The following is a 24097-nucleotide window of genomic DNA, read 5'->3' on the forward strand; positions in this document are numbered from 1 at the left end:
TATATATATAAAATTCTTCAACACTTTATTAAAACATTCTGTGGCTGTGAGTTACACTGTCACAGAAAAAATAATAATGAGTAAAGAAAGTGTATTTCCAAGAATGTAGACTTTGTTATTTTAAAGAGAAGAGACATTTTTACATATTTTTGGAGATGAGAAGATCATACAATTTGAAACTGTCTGATTGTGGTTTTAGGTATGAATGCAATTTCTGTTTTCTGACTGAGAATCTTAATACATGAGCACGCTGTAATTTGATCATAATCCCCTCCCATTACCATCATTAGCCTCCCCTCGCCCATGCCCACTCCAGCGAATCCTCTCCTCTTTCCATAAAGATGAGATGATATTTGTGCAGAGACCTGAATTTGATAAAACAGTCATTGGCTAACAGAGCAACGGATTTTCTTGGGAAAAGGAAGGCAGAGTAAAAAAAAACCAAAAAACAAAAAACAAAGTGAGTGATCAGGCATGAGAAAATGCTGCGTATTGAGGTTGAAGGGGTAAGAGGGTGATTTCACATAGGACCTTGAAACCAAAGTAAGGAACTCAGGTCTGAGAAGATGGTTCAGTGGTTAAAGGTACTCGCTTGCAAAATCTTCCAACCCAGGTTGTTTCTCCAGTGTACACAGAAAGATAGACACACATATGGGAAAATGAGAGGAATGGGTGTATTCCTAATTAGTTTCAGGGGAAAATGGAAACTCTTCTCCACTTTAATGAGCTTTTCTTTATCATCTATGCTGTTGTTAGTTCATTTTGTAAGAGAGCTTATTTCTTTTTCTTTGATGTAAATCCCAGACGCTAAAGTCTGGCAGGGAGTTAAAGGTATCTCTTCTAATTCTGAACTCAGTGCATGAATATTGGCCCCCCAAATCCAAGAGATAACCATTAAACTTCTAATGATAGGAGCTTATGATCTTGTAAAACTATCTTGTGATGTGGTTCATCATTATACTAGCCAACTCCTATTAGCTGACATCAGTCCAGCCAGCATTGTGCTCATTACATGTCAAATGCTATTGTCTGGGGACTAGATAGCATCAAAGACAGTATGTAGTATTAGGTGGCATAACACATATATCATGCCCTCTTGGTGCTTGATTTCAGAATCTTGATCCTATAATTAGCTGAAGTGAACATTCAAAATATGAATCATTTTGATTTTATGTTCTATAGTTAATCATATTAGTCATTTGTTGCTTATTGAATGCCAACTGTAAGACCAGTTTTTTTTTTTTTTTTTTTTGGTTTTTCGAGGTAGGGTCTCACTCTGGTCCAGGCTGACCTGGAATTAACTCTGTCATCTCAGGGTGGCCTTGAACTCATGGCAATCCTCCTACCTCTGCCTCCCGAGTGCTGGGATTAAAGGCGTGCGCCACCATGCCCGGCAAGACCAGTTTTGTTTAGGTATTGGAGACACCGATACGAACTGGGAAAACTTGAACTCTGTATTCCTTTTTGGTGGGAATGGCCTTATAATGCTTGCTTTTCCTTGATAGCACACTTCTGTCAGTAAAATCTAAGATTACAGCCATAACCCATTGATCTTTCAATCCATCAGAGTAAGTCAATTTCTTTTTCACATGAAGTACTTGTGATATTACTTGTTCTTGTGGTTTTCTGATCCTGAAAACAGCTTACGTTCCAGCCACAGTACTTGGAGAGGATCTGACAGGCATGCAGAGCCTCCTGTTTTTCTTTCCCATTTCCACTCCGTCTGAGAGATGTGACTCCCTCTGTGCCTATGTTCTTGCTTCCTATTATATTAGATTAATGAAGTAAAAGGGACGGCAACATTTCTATGTATTTTATGCATGTATTTTCATGATTTTGGGAGATCCTTGGGCTATATAAAAATCATATTCTTAGGCTAATTAGCATAATTGAACTAAACTTACTTATTCTGCTTCCTAAGCATACTCTATAGTGAGGAGGAGAAAATCTTAATTGTCACTACAGAAGCTTACTTACTGCCTTTTCTTCAAGAGTACTGTTTTTAAGTTTGTTGTCACGAGCCCATGGCCTCCAAGTCTCATTTCACTCCATGCCTGTTCTCTGTTCACGGGTGCTGCTTTAATGTAGCACGAATTCCATGCCACATGACTACACACTAGTTATATTTGCCACAGAAACCAATCAAACAACGAGTGACTATATAAGAGGTAGATATGCCATTTTGCTTCACTACAGTAATATTTTTACTATTTATATATTCCTCACACCACCACATGTTGTATAGCACAAATATGCACAATGAAAGTTTTATTCAAGAAAATAAAGATGACTGTAATCTCTACTCTCAGGAAGAGGTGGCACAAGGATAGCAAATTTGAGTTCACTCTGGGCAATATAGCAAGAGCCTGATTCAAAACAAACAAATAGACAAACAAGCAAGCTAATGATTTGTTTCTGCTTGGCGGCCCTCAGTCAGTGCTGACTGGGTGCAGTGGGTGTACCTAAAGCCATTGGTCAGAGTTCTTGTTCTGCGCCTCATGAAGACCCGTGTCTCCCAATCCTGATGTGACAAACACATCATTCCACCTAGTGATGTGGGAGAAGATGACTGGCAGGTTCTTAAATGTGCTTAGGGCTTATCAGAATCCACAATGTCACAATGGTTAATTCTGCTTCTTGACAATTATGATCTTATTTTATTTTTATCTTACAAGTCTCAGGAACACAATAATAAACAACTCTAAATAAAGCCTTTGATTTCATGTAGCTTATATCCCAGAGATAAGGAATGCTATAATCACAAATTTAAACTTACAGTTTCACCTCTAAAGCCCTTTTCACCTCTGGGTCCCTAAAAGGGTAGAAAACAGATAAGCAAGTTAGGTGTTACTGACAGTTACAGGTTAAAGGTAGTTGAGGTTATACACAGACTCATGACACCTTATAATTTTTTTTCCATTTACAACCCAGCAAGGCTTTTTTTTTTTGTTAATTTAAATACATTCTAGTTTTCCTGAGTAATGAAAAAGTAAAAAGTAGTCTACTGATTTATTATGCTTTTTACTATCCCTAGCTCCACCTTGAAGTGAGCAGGAATAAAAACTATCTAATTAAGCAATTCAGTCTGGGAACAGCCCATTTGACAATCATATACAAAATAACTTAGAAGAAAATGCATTCTAAGATAAGTCTAAATTTTAATATTTATTTCCCTTGGCCTATGAAAAACTTGTTTTTAGGGTTATTTCCTTGTTTTATTTCAACTTACCTTTCTGTTCCTCATTTTGAGATGAATTTGGTATATTTTGATACTTGTATACATTTTTATTCAACTGAATATATTTTCTAGCTTACCTTTGATTTTAACTTCCTCTTTGATTCATGGAGTTTTTTTTTTTTTTCTTTTTGTTTTGTTTTTTTGAGGCAGGGTCTCATTCTAGCTCAGGCTGACCCAGAATTCACTATGTAGTCTCAGGGTGGCCTTGAACTCACGGCGATCCTCCGACCTCTGCCTCCCGAGTGCTGGGATTAAAGGTGTGTGCCATCATGTCCGGCATGGATTTTTTTTTTTAAGAAGTATGTGATTGAATTTTCAAGTACTTGGAGAATTTTTTCCCATTATCTTTCTTTTGTTGTTTTTTAATTAATTTCATTATGAATGTATTTTGTATGATTTCAGTTCTTTTAAAAATTGTTTACTAACAATCTTATGCATGTGCTTTGTATTTTATTTTGATTATAATCCCCTCTTGTTACTTTCTTTTGTCCGCTTCCCACATCTCCCTTCCACTGAACGCCTTCTCCCCCACTTCATTAGTCCCTTTTTTATTTTGATGTATTGTTTTGCCCTCCTCCTCATGGATGACAGAATGTTGATGGGACCAATATTGTTCTAGTCTTGTGCAGGTAATGGCAGCTGCTAGGAGGTCCTGATGGCCACTTCCTGTTCTGAAGACAGAAGACTTCAGTTCTTCAAAGGTGAATAAAATTTATTGTATGACACAAAAGTATTGTCTATTTTGGTGAAGTTCCCACAACCGTTTTGAATAGAATGTGTGGACTGCTGTTAAATGGACAAGTGTTGGAAAACAATTGAGTCACTAAATCAAACAAATCTGAAGCTCTTCTTGAAACTTCCTTATTGTTGAGGCCAAGTTGGTTCAGTGTTCCTGTTACTTGCAGCCAAACTCATCCTGATAAAGCTTTTTTGTTATAATTAAATTAAAATATGTTCTTTGATCTAATTCCAGGCTCTAGTCTGTTACATTGGTCTAATTGTTTATTTCTTTTTACTACCACATAATTGTATTCCCGATTGTTTTATTTGGAAAAACAAGTCCATCATTCCCCCACCACTATTTTTCTCACAATATTTGTGCCATTCTCAAATGCCTATTTTTTATAATGAACTTTTCTTCATAGAATGGAAAAAATAGAGTAGGGAAAATATTTGAAAAAAATTTGATGTGTATGCTGAATATTATAATGGCCTTTAAGAACTATCTTATAAACAAAACACAGTGAAATATTTCAATTGAGACATTTCTTTTTCACATTTTCCTTGACTAATTAATATTTCACATTTTTGACAGAGAACAATCATTTCATAACCAGAACAGTGTGTTCTCCTTAAATTGTTGAAGAGCCACACACTGAAATATGAGAATTCTCCCACCTACAACCCTACAAAGTTTTGGAAGCCTTACACATTTTCTTTCTTTTGATAAAGCTCACTAACTTTGGTGGTGAATGATCCATGTTTATCAAAGAGAATAGTTGGGTTTAGTACTTGAATCACTCTACTTCCATTTTTATTCTGTAGATCTGCATATAACACTTTCAAAGGATCCAAAATATTGCTTCCTGAAGGGAATGTACCTTTGATACCCAAATCTCAATGTGACTTTTTTGAGTGTGTGTCTTCTCTATTGACACTGTTTTCAGTATTGCAAAGCTTTCCTGCAAACACCTCTTCAGTCATTGACGTCTCGTTTCCCTTTCCTTCCCTCCCCCTTTCTTTCTTCCTTTCCCCTTCTTTCTTTCCTTCCTTCCTTCCTTCCTTCCTTCCTTCCTTCCTTCCTTCCTTCCTTCCTTCCTTCCTTCCTTCCTTCCTTCCTTCCTTTCTTCCTCCCTTTCTCTTTTCTTCCTTTTCCTTCCTCCCCTCTCTCTTTCTTCTACTTCACCACCATATTTCTTAAACTGTCTCAGCTTCCCTTCAGATACGGATTGAAGAGTATAGAAAGATCACCAGTCTGGAAGTAAGAAACAGCAGCTAGGTAACTGATGAGGTCTATTACCTTGAATAACAAGGTGGACCTCTGTAAACTTCATCTATTAAATGGAAATATGATTTACTCCATTTTTCTATAACAGTGAGAAAAGTTATGACAACTTTTATAACAACAGAAAACAAAAGCCATCAGAGTTAAAAAAAATTAAGAAAAGTTAATGTTATATTTTCATGATATTTATTTACTGTAACTGGTACTTAATAATCTATTGCAACTGTTTTCTCAAAGACCATGTTGTCCATTACTTGCTTGAAACTCTTCTGAACTATGCTAAGCTGGTTTTCTTGCTAGACTCACCAACCATTTCTCTTTCTTTTACAGTGGGTGCTCCCAGACTCAAAGTTTGGTGATCTGTACTTCTTCTGTTATATGTGTTGATTCCTTTAGAGAACAGATCCATTTTTATTACTTTACTCATCATTTCTATACTTATGACTATCATCTTCCTTCCTAAGTTCTGTTTTCTTTTCTCAAGTCTGAAGTCTCTTCCCTCACCATTCACATATATCTAAGTTCTGAAGAAGGACCTTCCAGAAGAAAATGTGAATTTTCTGTTTCCACTTGTACGCAAAATAGATTGATTCTTTGCAGATTATCCTAGAAATAAGAATTTAATCATATATATATATATATATATATATATATATATATATATATATATGTTTGTGTGTGTGTGTGTGTATGTATAAGAAAAAAAGACCTGTATTTTGACAAACTTACAGTTCTACCTGTTGGGCCTATTATCCCTTCTCTGCCAAGAGGGCCAGTGTATCCCTGTTAGGAGTAAAGAAAACAGTTATTTTCTTTTTCACTATAATTGAGAAAAATATGAGAAAAGTTTTGTGCTATGGCAAAAATAGCCACATCTAAAAAATTAGTTTTTATTGTAAAACTTTATAGCATTAGTGTAAATTATAGTAATTTTGATTAATAGTATGTAACATGATTGTGGATATTATTACGATTAACTCTAAAGAGGGCTATATATACACAATTTCTAACAAGTAATAAGCAGAATTAAAATGTTCACATGGTAGTAACTCCAATGTGCACCATTACTTAACAAATAAAACTACTTTATATAAAAGCAACTGAATAATGAACAGATTTTTTGAATGGACTTCTATATAGATGATGAAAGATTGGATGTTTAAGATACATAAAACATGGGACATAGTATAGGGGACAGAGGATATCCACTGTGATCAACCAAATTTCAGGCCCTTCATCAGTAATATAGGGTCACTTTCAGCATTGACTATGAAGATTACTTTTGAAGCTAGAAGCTCTTCTTTCAATATTAAGATAACTCCAGATAGGCTGTATATCTGGAAAATTCTTCCCAAAGCATTTACAGAGCTTGTCATTTCTGAAGGAATGCAAAATATTTATTTTAGTTTTCTTTCTTTTTTTTTTTCATCTCAGTGTTCTAGCAAGTTTCACCCCCACTGCCTCAGCTATCCTGGAATTCTTAACTGTTGAGATTTAATAGGTTTTCTCTTTTTCTAAAACACATGTAGGTACTAAAAGTTGTCAGTTAATATAATTATAATGGCATAAAGACCATGGTCATGAGGTTCACAATGATAAAAATTACCCTGTAGACTAAATATAATGGAATTGCTTTTTAAACACAAAGTTCAACTTTAAGTGATAACTTGCAAATATGAAAACACATTTCAAAGACCTAAAATCAAATTAATGAACTTGCTATTTTAATCTAATTAAATATATCCTCTGTACTGGTTATCATTAGAAGTGTCAAGGAAGCTCTAGTCTAATAAAGCAATCTGTGATATGAGTCTCTGAAATAATCATTTGTTAAAAAATATAAAGGTATGTATGGACACTAGAAAAAGTAGGCACAAGTATTGATTATCTATATCTAAATTACTTCAAAAGAGATGAGGCTGTGATAATCAGAAAGGTATTCATTTCTATATAAGCGTGTCACTGAAAAGGAGTACAATAAATCCAGGTTTTCTAGTTTAAGAAAATATTTAATTTAAGTTATCATTATAATTTACTTTAATATTCAAATATTTATTGATTTTTGAGCAGGTAGCAAGCACTGGCACATTTACTATTCATTGTGTGTTTCAAAAGCAACCTTGGAACATATGGTCTTGTCATTCAGATTCTGACTGCTATTATACTAGCAAAATATGGCCTTGAATGTATTTTCCAGTCTTAGTTTATCTATCTGGAAAGTGGGGTAATAGCATCTCTTACTGAATTTTTATGAGAATCTAATGACTTCAGAGACAAAAATTTGATAACAACACCAGGTACATAATAATTAATTTTAATCAATATTCCATAGCATGTTTTCTTTTCACTTGATTTCTACGATGACTTAATAAATGAGTATCTAGCAGGCTTTTTCTTTCTCCAGTTCTTGCTTAGTGATTAATAGTTGTGAGCTTTTTAACCTGAACTTAATTATTGAAGAGTAGATAAAGGTAATAAATCTACAAAGTAATAGACACCAATCCTGGCCCACCGAGGCTCAACATTCCATGAACTCTGCCTAGGTAGGGGCTAGGCAGGTGGGCAATCCCTTTGTGACAAGGTCAAGAGAGGATTTAATTAATTGAGAACTGAGTAAAATTTGAGCACATGAAATTAGTTAGTGAAGGAGCTTGCTGTAAATAAGAACTTGAATGCAATGGTTATCTTAGACTATTCATGCATAACCCACTTGCAGATACTTGTGAATTGCACTTTATAGAACAGCACTCAATTTTCTTGGTTCCTCAGAAATGATGAAAATCATCAATGGATTTAATACCTGAGGAAATGCTGAGAAGGGTCTCCAAACAAAAATTCCCATAACAATACTGCTCTTTTTTATTGAAAATATTTCACTGTAAGAGTTAGGGAGGAGGGTAGGATCTTTTTTTAAAAAAAATATTTTTATTTACTTATGTGCAAGGAGATAGAGAGGGAGGGAAAGTGAACCATGGCCTCTTTCCATTGCAAAAGAACTCCAGATGCATGCACCACTTTGTGCATCTGCCTTTACGTGGATACTGTGGAATTGAACTCAGGTGCAAGCAAGCACCTTCAACTACTGAGCTATCTTCCAGCCTGAGGGTAGGGCCTTAGGAGTCTGAGTTTTACTTACTGTTTTGTGGGCACAGTGGATTCCAGTAGCTGTCCAGGAGTTCCTTCTGCGGCAGCTGAACTGCCTCCCTTATCCTCTCTCAGTTCTGCTCACTCTAGCTTTGGCAGGTGTTGTGAGCTGTGGAGTTGTTACAACTACAGCCAGAACATTGTTTGAAGTTTTAAAATATTTCTTTTTTCTGTTTCATTTCAGCTTTATAGACCATCTCTCATCAATTATGATGAATGAAGACCAAAATAAAACAGAGACAATAATGTGACTAGGCTGGCTTTTAAAATATTCTCCACATTTTGCATCTACAGGCATTAAACTGATCGCTGGAGTTCTTCAGATCTTAATTTTGAAACTCTTTCGACAGTTCTCACTCTCCTGGGATACCTGCCTCAGAGCAGGGAAAACACAGCTATGGGGAAATATTTTTCAAAGTGTGGTCTGAGAGCTGTGGTTAGAAGCAGGCATTCTCCAGGTGGTGCATGGGGGTGGTCTCTCTGGCTGTGCTAATGTGTGTAACACAAACTATTTTGTGTTTTCACTCCTGGCTTGGGTGAACAGATACACTGTCCAGTCTTCACAGACATGCTGATGATTTTTTTTTTCAAAGTAAGAACTAAGAAGTGTGGGTGGTATATGTGGTGTATTTGCTCATGATAATTTATGAGCTGCAAAAGTTTTAAGCCTGCATAATGCTCTTATGAGCTTCCATCTTAGAAGTCATTTTATTAAGTTATTCTTTAGCGTATACTAATTAAATGGTTCTCAAGTTCTACAGTAAGCAAAGAAACAGAATTTTTGGTTAGTAGGATGACTTGGGACTTACTCTCTGTCCAGTAGGACCCTTAGGACCTGATATTCCAGCAATGCCAGGATCCCCCTCAGGGCCCTAGAAATATAATTTTAAAAAGACAGAAAAGTGAGAATATTAAGCTCACTACAAATATTGACAAATGGACTAATGTTGTATATTCTATCCAGAGCTAGGTCTTCAAAACTGGTCTTAAAAAATAAGGACAAGTAGCTGGTTGTGATGGTACATGCCCACATGCCTTTAATCCTGGTACTGGGGAAGCAGTGGTAGAAGGATCACTGTGAGTTCAAGGCCAGCCTGAGACTACATGGTGAATTCCAAGTCAGCCTGGGCTAGAGTGAGACCCTACCTAAAAAAAAAAAAAAAAAAAAAAAAAAAAGGAACAAAAGAAAATAATGCAATAAAGTTGCTAGAAAAACAAATGACTATATGGGTTTTATGTATTTATTATTTTTGATGTTTTTGAGATAGAGTCTTATGTATCCCAGGCTAGACTCGCTATGTAGCCAAGGCTGGCCTTGAACTCCTGATCTTCCTGCTTCTAGCTTTCAAGCACTGGGATTACAGGCGTGTGTCACCATGCTCATCAACTGCATGGATTTTGAAATGAGTATTTTCAAAACTCAAACATAGAGTTGTCCCAATTGAAATTTTACATATTAAAAGAAAAGCTCAAGTTCCAGTCTAACTAATATCTCAACATCTTTCTTTCATTTTTTCCCCCCTTCTAGATAGCTAAAAGGCTAGGAGAAAATATGTAAACATACTCTGGGGCCTGGGAATCCTTGGAATCCTGTTAAACCTCGATCACCATGTTCCCCCTGTAAGGCAAACAGACACAGGATTATCCTCTGTAGTGGGGACCTACTGGGGAGAAAACGTGCGTGAGGGATCTCTGAGTTAGCACTTACGGGCTGCCCTTTCAGACCAGGTTCTCCATGTGGTCCTTGGTCCCCTTGTGATCCTCGGGGACCTCTTTTACCTTGAATTCCAGGTTGACCAGGTAGCCCTTGCTCACCCTATGGACAAGACAAAGAAAAGTGATCTTGACCTCAAGACCTAGAAATGTGAGAATAAAATCCAAATACGTGGCCACCTTTGGGCATAGGCACTGGCGAAATCACGTATAGCATGGTTGTCTTACCCATCGACATTTCCCCTGCAAGTACTACTTGGTTAGAATGACCTATATGTGTAGCAGTGGGGGAGAAAATTCTAGACAATGTAGTATGGAAAGACAGAATCTTCAAAATTAGCCAGAGGATATGGAATGGTAACAGAGAAGGTGGAGAAGTTGTGTGTGGCCACGATGGAGAGTGTTGCATGAGATGAAACTTCATGTATGTATGGTGCATATATGGATGTATGCATGTTCCCATGAGTACAGTGCATGTGTGCGTGTGTGTGTGTTGTGTGTGTGTGTGTGTGTGTGTGTGTGTGTGTATGCTAAAGGTTGGCATTGGGTGTCTTCCTCTATTGCTTTTTTTTTTTTAATTGGTTTTTCAAGGTAGGGTCTCACTCTAGTCCTCTAGTCCAGGCTGACCTGGAATTCACTATGTAGTCTCAGGCTGACCTCTAACTCACTGTGATCCTCCTACCTCTGCCTCCTGAGTGCTGGGTTTAAAGGCATGAGCCATCACGCCTGGCCTCTATTGCTTTTGCAATTTATTTATTATTATTTAAGATGGTCTCTCACTGAACCCAGGACTCACTGATTTGTTCAGACTAGCTAGCCAGCAAGTCCCAGTGATCCTCCTGTTTCTTCCTCTGTCTGCAGTGCTGGGATTCCAGGTAATTGACAATTCCTGCCTGGCATTTTTGTGGGTGCTGGAGGTCTGAACTCAGGTCCTCATGCTTGCACAGCGAATGCTTTATCCCCCAAGTCATCTCCGCAAGCATAGAACTCATTTTTATAAATCACCTTTCTATCTTTTCTCTGCCATCCAGACATGATTCAGTAATAGGATACTGGGAACAGAGTGGAATCCTTCAGTGAGGATGGTGGTCTTAGCATGGTGATCATCTCAATCCCATCATTAGGAAATCCCCATAAGCTGTCTCCCAAGGTTCTCTTGTTTTTTAAATGTTCACTTGAGTGACATACTTAATAACCACATTAAAGTTTAAAAAGGTAAGTATTTTTCAATTTTTTTTGGAAATTAGATTTGGAATACCTTAGGAGTCAGGTAGATTTCAAAAAGATAAATTACTGAAAAACATGATGCTTGGCTGACTTTAGCTCAAACTCTTTAAGATCAGCCAATTGTTCTTTACTTGAGGTGAACCTCAAACTTGCAGTCTTGATAAATATAAGTCATTGACTGCAGATTTGCACATAAGAGATCGGGATCTTTATCATCACGTTTCCAAGTCTTAGTGTTTCTCAGCTGCCCCGAGTTTCACTGGAAGGGGATATTCACGATACAGACCAACAGAAGGCTAAAACTGTAAACAGTAGCAACTGGTCATTTTCAGTTTACCCATATGCTTCAGAGATCTAAAAATCCTTTTGAAGGACATCCGTGGAAATCAAGTTAAAAGATAATAACAGGGCTGGAGAGATGGCTTAGCAGTTAAGGAGCATGCCTGCAAAGTCTAACGACCCAGGTTCAATTCTCCAGGTCCCACATAAGCCAGATGCACATAGTGGCGCACACATCTGAAGTTTGTTTGCAGTGGATAGAAGCCCTGGTATGCCCATTCTCACCCTCTTTCTCTCCCTCTCTCTCTGACTGTAATAAATAAATAAAACTTACAAGAAACGATAATAACAAGAGTGCCAGCATCTTAACTCAAGGCTTCTATGAGAAAGCTTTAGACATGGGCTGATCATTAAGTTGTCTGGGTCAATACTATACTTCTAAGAGGCTGTATATTGAGGATGCTCTCTCTCTGTGTGTGTCCATATGTGTCTCTGTGTGTACAGGTGCATGTGTGTGAGTGCCACAGCACATACATAGAGGTCAGAGGACGACCTTGGCTAACAGTCCTCACCTTTCACCTTGTTTGAGGCAGGGGCTTTCTTTGCTTATTATTGTGTTTCCCAGGCTAAATGGCTCACAAACGTCCAGGATACTCTTCTGTCTCTATCTCCCTTTTTGGTGTAGGCACACTGGCATTATAGACACACCCCACAGTGTCCATCTTTTACATGGTATCTGGGGAACCGACCTCAGGTAATTGTGCTTGCATGGCAGACATTTTCTCCACTGAGCAATCTCCCCAGTCCTCTAAGACAGGGTTTTTTTTTTTGTTTGTTTGTTTGTTTTTTGTTTGTTTGTTTGGTTTTTCGAGGTAGGGTCTCACTCTAGCCCAGGCTGACCTGGAATTCACTATGGAATCTCAGGGTGGCCTCAAACTCACGGCGATCCTCCTACCTCTGCCTCACAGTGTTGGGATTAAAGGCATGTGTCACCACACCTGGTTCTAAGACAGGTTTTTGTCAGAAAGTCTGACATGCTATAATGATGCATTCAGTAAATGCTAATTCAAGACTTAATTTTTTTTGTCACTTTGACCCTAAGAAATCACCTATACTATTATCATAACTAGTCAGTTAGGTTCAGACTTAGAGTAAGAATAAGCATATTTGAGAAAGTGTGCATCTAGAAATAAATATTATTTTTCTGTTTTATAGGAGGAGGCAGGTGACAGAGAAGGAACAAGAGACACAATGAGTTAAAAAAACAAATCAAAACAGCATTTGGTCAATGAGTTACTATGTCAAAGCCGGCACCACAGTTATGGGAAATGGATACATATAGGTCATGCATTTCACTTTTACTCTCATGCCCTTTTCACCAGTTGCCAGACTTTACTAAAAGCTATTACTCTGTAGTCCAGCAGTTGTACACAGGATTAGTAGCGATGGCTAAAAACGTAAGTACCTTTGGGCCCGGGGCTCCAGGGCTTCCTGGTAGACCTGATAAGCCCTTTGCTCCTTGGGGACCTGGAGAGCCAGCCAGTCCTGCACTTCCCGGGCTACCTTTGATACCCTGAACAACAAACAAGAAATCAGAGGCAGGATTTTCCTAGAAAGTTGATTTAAAGGCTCAAATACTGTAGTATGGATTCTGAAAGGCTGCTGCCAATACAGCGTTCAGGTTTGAGACTTACCCATGTCTTCTCTCCCAAATGTGAGAAATAAAGAAAGGATATTTGAGGAAACCCACCACTGAATGGAAGTTTTGTTAACACAATGATCTTGAGTTTTCAAAATGGGAATACTGAACACTACAGATTCCTCCAGTACATCTTGACTTATACAAGCAAGGTGGATATTTTGTTATATTCTAACAAAAATTTGTATTCAGCCATGCATGACAGCTCTAATAACTGATTAATGCCTACTTACGAAAAGTTTACTATATTTCAGTCATATATGATTCCAGAAAGTTGACTTAAAATAGTTTGGGATGCCAGGTGTGGTTATGCACACTTTTAATCCCAGCACTTGGGAGGCAGAGGTCAGAGGATCGCCATGAGTTCAAGGCCAGCCTGAGATTACATAGTGAATTCCAGGTCAGTCTCAGCTAGAGTGAGACTATACCTCATCCATCTCCCAACCCCAGACCAAAACCAAAAACAAACAGCAACAACAACAACAACAACAAAACAAAGAAACAGAACAAAACAAAAATAGTTTGGGAGTAAAACAAGTTTAGTATATTTTAGTATAGTTGAGTATATCCTTAAAGTCCTCAGTTAGGGTTGGCCTGATATTTACCTTTAAAGAAACTTTTGCTTTAAATTAACATATAAACTAAGAAGTTTCATTATGGAATTTTTATACATTCTGCCTGTTTTGGTAGAGTTTATAAAATGTGTTTATGTTTTAAAATATGGGGAAAATAAAAATAATGATAATAATTAAAGATGTGAAAAGTATATGAGACTCACATTTTAGCAAATATAAATTAAGTTTTATTGGAACACAGACATGTTCATTCATTTGTGCATTTGCTGTCACTGCTGTTCTTTGCAAGGAACAGAGCTGAGTCACTCTGGCAGAGATGCTGACCTTTGCACTGCTGCTTGCTCAACAGATTGGAGTGAGGCACTCATGACAGGACCATGTTTCAAATGGAATATATATTGTTTTCCTGTGACCTTTTGTTTCACCAGTTCTACTGCTAGAATGTATCTATCATATCAAAATAAGGAAAGGGGGACTTTGAATGCTATGTTTTGAACGAACAATGGAACATGGATTACTTTATTATCAAATTAGATGGCGAAGCCTCATCTTCATTGTGCAGGGAGACTACCAATGTGTTTAAAAACTACACACACAGTCATACAACACACTACACAGCAGTATTATCAGACAAGTGCTCAGCACAGCATTCCATCTCATATGAATGCAGCAGCAAGAAAATTCAACGATTTATAAAGAAAGAACATCTATCTTATCATAACAGATTTTCTTCACTAAAAAAGGGAAAACAAGGCTGAAATGAAAGCAAGTTTCTTAGCGTTTCCATCTGTTTGCCCAGAATGGAAAGTCCCTTGTTCATAGAGATTGAATTAAATCATCTTGATAAGACTGTTGCCTTTGGATAATAATGGTTAACTGAGATGTTGAAGACCCTGTACTAGAATTAAGTCTGAAAACACAGGACTGGAGAGATGGCTTAGCAGTTAAGGCACTGGCCTGCGAAGCCTAAGGACCCTGGCTCAGTTCTCCAGATCCCACAGAAGCCAGGTGCACAAGGTGGCACATGCATCGGGAATTCGTTTGCAGTGGCTAGAGGCCCTGGGGCACCTGTTGTCTCTCTCTCTTGCTCTCATAAATAAATAAATACATAAGGTAAGTTTACAAAATGTCTGAAAACATGGAAAATGCTTTGGGGTGGATTTTTCCCCACTCTTGATAAATGAAAAGAAGTTTGTTATACTAAGTTGTTCATTTGAGGAGTTAATACTGTCTTTGAAGTGATGGAAACTCAACCTGCACAAATCATCTGTGGAGCGACTACATGGGAGAAAACAGTGGAGAGTGTGAAGAACACAGTAAATTACTACAGTCTGAGTTGAATCTTCTCAGGGTCAACCAAATCGATAGCTCTGCATCAGAAAAAGTTATGGACACACAAAGCTCATGAAGAGGGGAAATGATTAAAGCTCTATTGCCTCATTGTCTCATTCATTATCATGTGTTCTGAGGAAAACATTTGAATTTAATATGTATTATTGAACCTGTGGGTCAAGGTAAACTCACTGGGTCTTGGGATTTAACTAACCTTATTAGTTCTATAATTATTTTTTTTCCAGAGACAAAAACGCGTTATCTTGACTTTTCCAGTTACCCAGCTGATGGTAGCTTAGGAGGAGTAAATGTTATTTTGGGACTGAAACTGACATTTTTCTGAATGTGAAAAATTGCCCTCAGTAAAAGTGAATGGTCAGTATCTTTCTTCAAAAACCAGACTTTCTTTCCTGCAGACTTTTAAATGTTTATTAATGAATTTAACTTAATATTTCCAAAGTAAAATAGTGTTTGTACATGACACATACATGCTAGAAATTTTAACAACTGATCACAAGTAACACTAACAGCTTTTTGTCCTGTCAAAAATTAAAGCAGGAAGTGAGATCTCCATTCCCACAATGATTAGCGTGGATGGATTGTCTGCGTTCAGTTTCAGCTGCACACTTTAGACCCAGATGCAAAAAGATTGTGTGTTTCAAAATCCACTTGAGTGTGTACTTAAGGAGTTTCCACATAACATTCAATTGGAAATGATTAAGTTACAATGTAACGGCATGTTAAAAGACAAGCATCAAGGGCAAAATCTAATAGAATTCTACAAATTCCTTCCAAGCAATGAGTATGTTCAATAAAAATCATATGCTCAGAATTTGTCATGTTTGGAAATGCCTGTCTGTGAAAAGACTTTTCAAAGATGGGATGCGTGACATGTAAACAATCTCAGTGCATATCAGGGTGAACACATGAACAGAAAAATCTGATAATAGAGAACTGCACTGAGTTAAATGTTAGCCTCTCCAGAGAATGCTTCTGTTTTTACTTTTCTTATTAGTAGACCTTATAAAAATTGTACTCATTTTGACAAGGAGGGCAGGGAGGTCAAAAGGGAATGAGACAACCAAACAGAGGAAAGACTATCTTGAAAGAGGAAAGTCCTCAGTGGATGGGAGTGGGGCAGAGGGGACAAAAGAACTGGACGGGAACATGATCCATTTATAGCCTGCTCATATGTTAAAGTTCTCAATAGAAGAGAGAAAACCACTGTACTCTACATTTTAAATTTCATGAGCACAGCATTTATAAGCACTTATCATCTTTACCATATTTCTGAGCAATATTCTTGATTTTGCTTCTTTTCCTGTAGTGCCTAACAGATTTACTTATTCTCGTAGAGTCTGCTAAGCTGTTCTGTAGAAGACAATTGCTGCTTTTTGAGTTAATTTCTCAGGAACAAAATTGGGCTACATAATAGTTCAACAAAGATTCGTTTAATATCATCTATTGTAAGGAAGATGGCATAGGAAGCCCCCTAGGGGATACAAATATAAATATAGCTCTAATTCTCAAGAAGCTTTATGTGTAATTATTTTACTTTTTTTAAAAACCAATTCAATATTCTTAAATTTAATCTTTCTAAGTACATTTTTGTTCACGACTCCACCACTCATTGAAACAATAAGTAAATTATGCCAGTGTTTAAAGGCAGGTAGGTATAGGATATAGGTTCATATCTTTAGCTTTATTTTTAATAACCTTTTGTCTCAATCTACTTGGATCATTTTATCTCTGATCGTTTCTCTACATTGGTGCAGCTCAACATTGTTGAGAAAGCATTGCAAAGGCATAATACATATATAGGGAGGAAGTGCAGAACAGAAAGAGGGGAAGAAGAGCAAAGGTGGTAAGAGGAGGGCTAGAGAAAGAGAAACGAGGAAAGGAGAAGGGAAGGGGAGAGAGAATTCAGGTGGCATGGTTCTCCACTGTCTGCACTTTATTCCAAATATATCAATAGGTTCTATTTATTTTCCTTTGCTTCTCACTGAATCAGTATCAAACACTGATTTAATGTCTGTGAGCTATTGTTCCACTCCCGTGGGATAGCTTTCCACATGAACCACAAGATGGTCCTATTTTATAGCTCATCAACACAAATGAAAGCACATGGCGTAAGAGGCACCTGAGATGTTGGGATATGACATTTCACACATAGTCCAAGAGGATTTTATTTACCTGCTATGTTAATGTACAGAACTCTATTAGTAAAATGACTTTATAGGAAAGGATGTATGAAAAATCATGAGTTTGAGGCCAGCCTTGGACTAGAGTTAATAGCAGGTCAGCCTGGGCTAGAGTGAGATCCTATCTCACTTCCTACCCCTACCCCTCCCAAAAAGCAAATTTCTAAGCTAGACATGGTAACAAATGCCTATAAGCCCAGTGTGTGGGCTGCTGAGGTCAGAGGATAGTGCATTGAAGGCCAGCTTAGGCTATATGAGTGAGTTTGATGCCAATTTGGGTAAACAGTATGATGCTGTCTCAAAACATCAAAAAACTAACTATCCTACCAACTAACCAACAAATCAACCAACCAATAAACATCAAAGTTCTAATGGACAACAACCTCCCCCATTTGAGAAGATCCAGCTGGAAGAGCTAATGAAACTAATGGCTTAGCAAAAGGAAGATTTTTACAAGGTCATGAATAACAGATGAAAAGAAGGGCATGTAAAGAAGGGGAAATAAAACAAAATAGCAATAGCCACAAAGGGCATTTTAAGACCAGAAAAGTAACACTTAGTTAAACTAGGTAAAAAAAATAAAATCAATCTACAGACCTAAGCCATTATTGTACTGATAATACAAAAGGGGTGAGTTGTCTTGCAAGGTAGTGAGCCTTCTCTCCCCTAACATTTCATAGAATTAGTGGATGTCACAGGGAGATGCAGTGCGTGAACAAAGCACCCAAGATAATTTTAAGATACCTCAAGGGCCCATAATTCTAACTTCACTTTAATTGCATGTTATTTCTCTAAAACATGGATATTGGACATTCAGACGCTGCTGAACAACCATGAAATCAATAGATAATTTGGACTGATAATAATAAGGTCCATGAAATGAGTGACAAGGGCTATGAGAAATTCCAGCCAAGGTCAAGTAGAAATGTAACTGTACTTGCAGTTATCAGATATTTCACCCAGCTCAGTGAATATATTCCAAGTTATTTATTATTCATATTGGTTTGTTAGACATTTGAAGATGGTAGCAGAGTGTTCTGTACCAAACTCCAAGCAGTTATCTCAGCCAAGCAAAGAACAAACATTTCTTATTAGGGACACACAGATGGACAATGAATTTTGCTTTCAAGACAAACAGATGCTAATTCCTAGGCATTCTTCCCCAGTGTCTTCTAAAAGCATTCGACTGAAACCATTCAGCAAAAGTAAATCCAATCTTGGGAAAGTAGAAACACTAAATAAAACCATAATCATGATTCGGTTTGGTCAGAGAAGCTCGAATCAAAGAACAGTTTACCCGAATGTTCATAGAATGGTAAGAGTATATGACATCTCACTGCAGAAAGCTTTATTCTTCGTAAACAGAAAGCTATCTCCCTACAGAAATTAGTCATGAACCTGCAGAAAAGGGTTGTCAATTATTTTTCCATTTATTTACTTTTATTATTTATTACCAAGGAGAGAGAGAGAGAGAGAAAGGGAGAGAGGGAGGGAGGGAGGGAGGGTGAATGGGCACGTCAGGGCCTCCAGCCACTGCAAAAGAACAGATGCACCATCATCTTGCACAGCTGGCTTTACATAGTTCCTGGGGAATTGAACATGGGCTTCTCCAGCAAGCACCTTAACTGCTAAGCTATCTCTCCAGCTCCAGGGTTGTCCATTTTGATAGGACTGGAATTGATGGCTCCTAGGCTGAAGATGCTAAGGAAACAGGTACTGACTCGAGTAAGTACAGATCTCCAGACCATCGACAACCAAGGAGTTTGTTTTTCACCGTGCGCTTCCCATGCATGAAGAATGACGGCAGCATTGCATCCATGTCCTCTAACACGACCTGAGGAAAGGTAGGAGACAGCACGGAGATCCTTTCCACTTACTTTAACATTGTCTTTATCTTGCAGCTGAATAGAAAGATCCAGGCTATTTATAAACATTTAGAAGAAAGACACAGAGATTGGAATGATGGTGCATATAATTGTGGAATGTAACCAAGAGGACATCACTCTATTCTTCCCCTCTTCCTTGGTTTAGATGTCTTATACTCAATAGGATTGAAACAAATATGCTAAGAAGTGCTAAATAAAACTTGTTTGAGCTGGGCAGTAATAGAAACAGATTATAGAAAGGATCAGCTAGGGAAAAGATTTTTTTTAAGTAGTTATATAGCCAGGCATGGTGACACATGTTTTTAGTTCCAGCACTTGGGAAGCAGAGGTAGGAGGATTGCCATGAGTTTGAGGCCTGCCTGAGACTACATAGTGAATTCCAGGTCAGCCTGGGCTAGAGTGAGACCCTACCTTGAATAAATAAAAAAAAGTTCTATCTATCTATCTAATCCAAGAGGGGGGAGAGAGAGAGAGAGGGAGATAGAGAGAGAGAAGAGAGAGAGAGAGAGAGCACACACCAGGGTTTCTTGCTACTGCTAATGAATTCTAGATGCATGCACCACTTTGTGCATCTGGCTTCATGCAGGTACTGGAGAATTGAACCCAGGCCATCAGGCTTTATAAATAAGTGCTTTAAACCACTGAGCCATCCCTCCAGCCCCAGAAATAGTATTTTTAAAGTTACATTATTATTTATTCTTTTTTTTTTTTTTGGTTTTTCAGCATAGAGTTTCACTCTAGTCCAGGCTGACCTGGAATTCACTACATAGTTTCAGGGTGGCCTGGAACTCACGGGGATCCTTTTACCTCAATCTCCTGAGTTCTGGGATGAAAGTCATGTACCACCACTCTGTCCCTCAAGTGAAATTATAAACATTGATGCTAATTTTATTCATTTATCAATAGTAGAATGAAAAATGTAAAATGACGTTGAAATTCACATTGATGTTTTCATTACAGTAAAACCTTGAAAAGCTGTTTACAATATGTTTTAATTCTTTTATTTTTATTTTAGAGAGAGACGGGGGGGAAGGGGGGAGACACACACACACACACACACACACACACACACACACACACACACAGAATTAGTGTGCCAGGTCCTCAGCCACTGCAATTGAACTGCAGACACTTGTGTTACCTAGTGGGCATGTATCGTGATCTCACACTTGCCTCACCTTTGTGCATCTGGCTTACATGGAATCTGGAGAGTCAAACATGGGTCCTTAGGCTTTGCAGGCTAGTGCCTTAACTGCTAAGCCATCTTTGCAGTCCACCTTCTTATTAAACAGAGAGCTCCAATTTTATATTAATATTTTATTTATTTATTTATATGAGAGAGAGAAAGAGGGAGAGAGAGAATGGGCACACTAGGGCCTGCAGGTGTTGCAGACAAACTCCAGATGCATGTGCCACCTTGTGCATTTGGCTTTACATGGGTACTAGGCAAACAAACCTGGATCCTCAGGCTTTGCAGGCAAATGCCTTAACCATTGACCATCTATCTAGCCCTGAAAACTTTTAAAGAAAACTATTTTTCTTTCACTTTCTCTCCCACCAAGTACCTTTTATGGACATAGCATTATGTTCATATAGTTATAAAATATGTGAAAGATAGCAGTTAAAATAAATTTACTTCATATAGTAAAAAAACAGCACGATATCCTGAAGTTTCTTTTCATTTTAGACAACATAAGTGTGCTATTTTTTTTTTAAATTCAGCAAACCCAAGAGTTATAAATGTAATACTTTACTTCCTTTACTAGCTAAAAGCACTTCTGTTTAAGTAGAAAGTTAGCATATTATTTAGTTTACTAAATATAGCCCTCCTAGGAAAGAATTGGCTGTTTAAAAAATGTGGGATAGTAATTATTGGGTAATTACATGATCTGTTGCATTACACACAACTAATATAGCATTTATAACATTTCTCTACATATAGCGCCAGTCCTAAGCATTGTACCCAAGTGCTAGAAAGAAGATTTAAGAATGAGCTATATGTTGAAATTAGGAAATGGTTTCAGTTTTAAATCTCTAAACATACCGAAATGTAGGGAACTGTGGGCCGGTTGAGGCACGTCTTAAGGGAATAAGGACAGGGCAGCTTGACTTACGTCTGTCTCCAAGCCTATAATATTAATCTTTTGCTCAGATATAATTAATATAGGCATTCTGGTGTTGTTTTATGTTGCAGAATTTATTTATGTTAGAAAGAATGATGGCTTATTTATCACCCCAAAACAAACAGTGCAAATGCCACTATACTATTAGAAGAAATAAGAAAGCTCTATGAAATGCCCTTTACCCAAGTCTCAAAAATAGTCCCAAGATCAGCAGGGAGGAAGAGAGCTTTCATCAAGATCTGACTCTTAGAAGTAGCTAGTCTTTCACTCCTGCGAAGAAATAGATTGTGGAGGGATGGCTCAGCAGTTAAAGCACTTGCTTGCAAAGCTTGATGGGCCATTTTTGATTCCCCAGTACCAGATGCCAGATGCAAAAACTGGTGCATGTGTCTTTAGTTCATTGGTAGTACTAGGAGGAGGTCCTGGGCATACCCATTCTCTCTCTCTCAAATAAATATTTTAAAAAAGAAATGTTTTCTTTCAGTTTCAAAAATAACAAAAAACATATTTGTGTATCGTATTCTAGCCCCCAATAATCCTGATTCCTGGCATTTACACTTTGGTTCTTTTGTCTTGGCAGGTTGTTTTCACCCAGCCCTGGCTTAGTCTTACCTGTTCGTCAGCTCCATTCTAACTCCCTGGTCTGCTCCACAGCCCTACCTGTCCCGTTGTGCATGATGGCATAGCTGCTTCCTTCTTTGCACTGAGCACAGGTACGAACTGTCTGTCTCTCCTATTTCTTTATTTATAGGCGGGTTCTCTGTCATTTGATTGGACCACACTACACTGTGTTTTTTATTTAGTGAGAATTTTAACACATGGACATAACACCATATGATCATAATGGCCTATTACCCTCATTAGTACCCAGTCTCCCACCTCAATTCCAGTGAGCCTGTTCCCCTTTTCATATAATCCCTCTTCCATTTTAATATCTCATACTCACTTAAAAAATATTTTTATCTACTTATTTATTTGAGAGAGACAGAGAGAGAAAGGTCCTCTAGCCACTGCAAATGAACTTCAGATGCATGAACCACCATGTGCATCTGACTAATGTGGGTACCAGGGAATCGAACCTGGGTCCTTAGACTTCACAGGCAAGTGCTTTAACCACTAAGCCATCTCTTAAGCCCTCATTTTCACTTTTTCCTTTTCCATCGTCTATGTCAAAATGTTGATGGGCTTTATACTGTTCAGGTTTTATAGAGGTAGTGACCTTCACTGTGAGGTCATGAACGCACTGGTCCCCTGGATAATAGTGTCCCAAAGTATTCCTCCCCACCCTCTGGATCTTAACAATTTTTCTACCTCTTTTCCCCAATCAGTGTTTGCTAAGCACTGAACTCTCTAGAACCTCTTGTTTTCATCACTTTGATGAATCTTGAGATACCCTAATACCTGCCCAGAGCCATTTCCAAAAAGGAAGTTTTCTCTGGTGAGTGGCGAGAGCAGCTCTAACATTCTTTCCACAATGGCCTTCACAATGGATCCCTGAGCCCTGGCAAGTGTGATAGAAATGTCTCCGAATCTGTGATCCTCTTACATAGGTCAGATGTCAACAATTTCTTGCTATCCCACACATGTTCCATGAAGTCAACTTTTGATCACCTTGTCCATTGCATTCCTTAACTCCTCCTTCATGACAGATATGAAGCAAATAGTTGCTGACTGAATTAATGTTCCACTAGCCACTTACTTTTATTACTATGGAAATATTATACTAACTTGATCAGGGCATGCAATGTCTTAATACTTTATATGTAATATTTCTTTTGACTCTTGGAAAATCATAAGATATGGGTATTGTACTCAATTATTAAATGACATTTCAGATGTTTAAGCATCCAAATCCATCCAAATTTTTAACTCCAAGGTCTCCAGGTCGTAGCTACCACGAGAAGAACATTCACTTCTCAATGACTTCTAGAGCTTCTCCTGTGAGTCTAATGATATACAAAGCACTAAACCTACAAAGATGAATAAATACAAGGCCTGTTACACAAGAGTTTACAGTGTCTTGAGAAATGCATAAACACAAGTGATTACTATCCATACTAACCAGGCTCTGATGGCAAATGTGCCCTGAGTACTGAAGTTTAGGGTCACTGAATGGATACAGAGAATGCATGAAGGAGGTGGAATTTGGATTAAGTTCTGAAAGTTTAAGGGATTATTCCTGCTTCACAGTGGCTGACACTACCTACACAGGCATTAATGGGAGAGAAAAAATGCTGACATCAAAATAGAAGAGAGACTAGTTGGAAAGAAGGGATTTGATGGAGAGGGGATTTAGGAAGGGTGAAAAAGAGGGTAGTGGGAGGGGACTTTGATCATAATGTATTGTCTATTTGTATGGAAGTTATCAATAAAGAGTAAAAAAACAGAAAGTATTCATCATAAAGTTAAAGGGAACAATGGCCATGTTTCCTAAGTAGAGGTAATAAATTAAATATATAACGTTAAGAAAGTGAGGGGGGAAATACATGGAATCTTGGGGGAATATCTAAGTAATAAAGTTTTCTTAAAGGAGTGCAGCATAGTGGTTCATGACAGGGCTCTGATGCAAGATATCCTGCTTTTGTTTTTTTTTTTTTTTGTTTTCAAGAATATGTTTTATTTAGTTTGAAGCAGAGAAAGCGAGAGATAGAGAAAAGAGAGACAGACAGAGAGAA

The 24097-nt window shown here is 37.8% G+C and overlaps 1 protein-coding gene across 2 annotated transcripts in view; it reads right to left on the reverse strand.

Annotated features, from left to right (window-relative positions):
* Col24a1 (collagen type XXIV alpha 1 chain) overlaps positions 1 to 24097 on the reverse strand; it is a 298351-nt gene that overhangs the window by 29906 nt on the left and 244348 nt on the right. For both annotated transcript variants that reach the window (XM_045137919.1, XM_045137918.1), the window contains exons 48-53: positions 13072 to 13179; positions 10096 to 10203; positions 9952 to 10005; positions 9197 to 9259; positions 5973 to 6026; positions 2777 to 2812 (exon numbers count right to left, since the gene is read on the reverse strand). In XM_045137919.1, coding sequence (XP_044993854.1) covers positions 2777 to 2812; positions 5973 to 6026; positions 9197 to 9259; positions 9952 to 10005; positions 10096 to 10203; positions 13072 to 13179 — 423 coding nt within the window. The remainder of the gene's footprint in view (positions 1 to 2776; positions 2813 to 5972; positions 6027 to 9196; positions 9260 to 9951; positions 10006 to 10095; positions 10204 to 13071; positions 13180 to 24097) is intronic.

This window comes from Jaculus jaculus, chromosome 19 (genome assembly GCF_020740685.1).
Source record: "Jaculus jaculus isolate mJacJac1 chromosome 19, mJacJac1.mat.Y.cur, whole genome shotgun sequence".
Classification (NCBI taxonomy): domain Eukaryota; kingdom Metazoa; phylum Chordata; class Mammalia; order Rodentia; family Dipodidae; genus Jaculus; species Jaculus jaculus.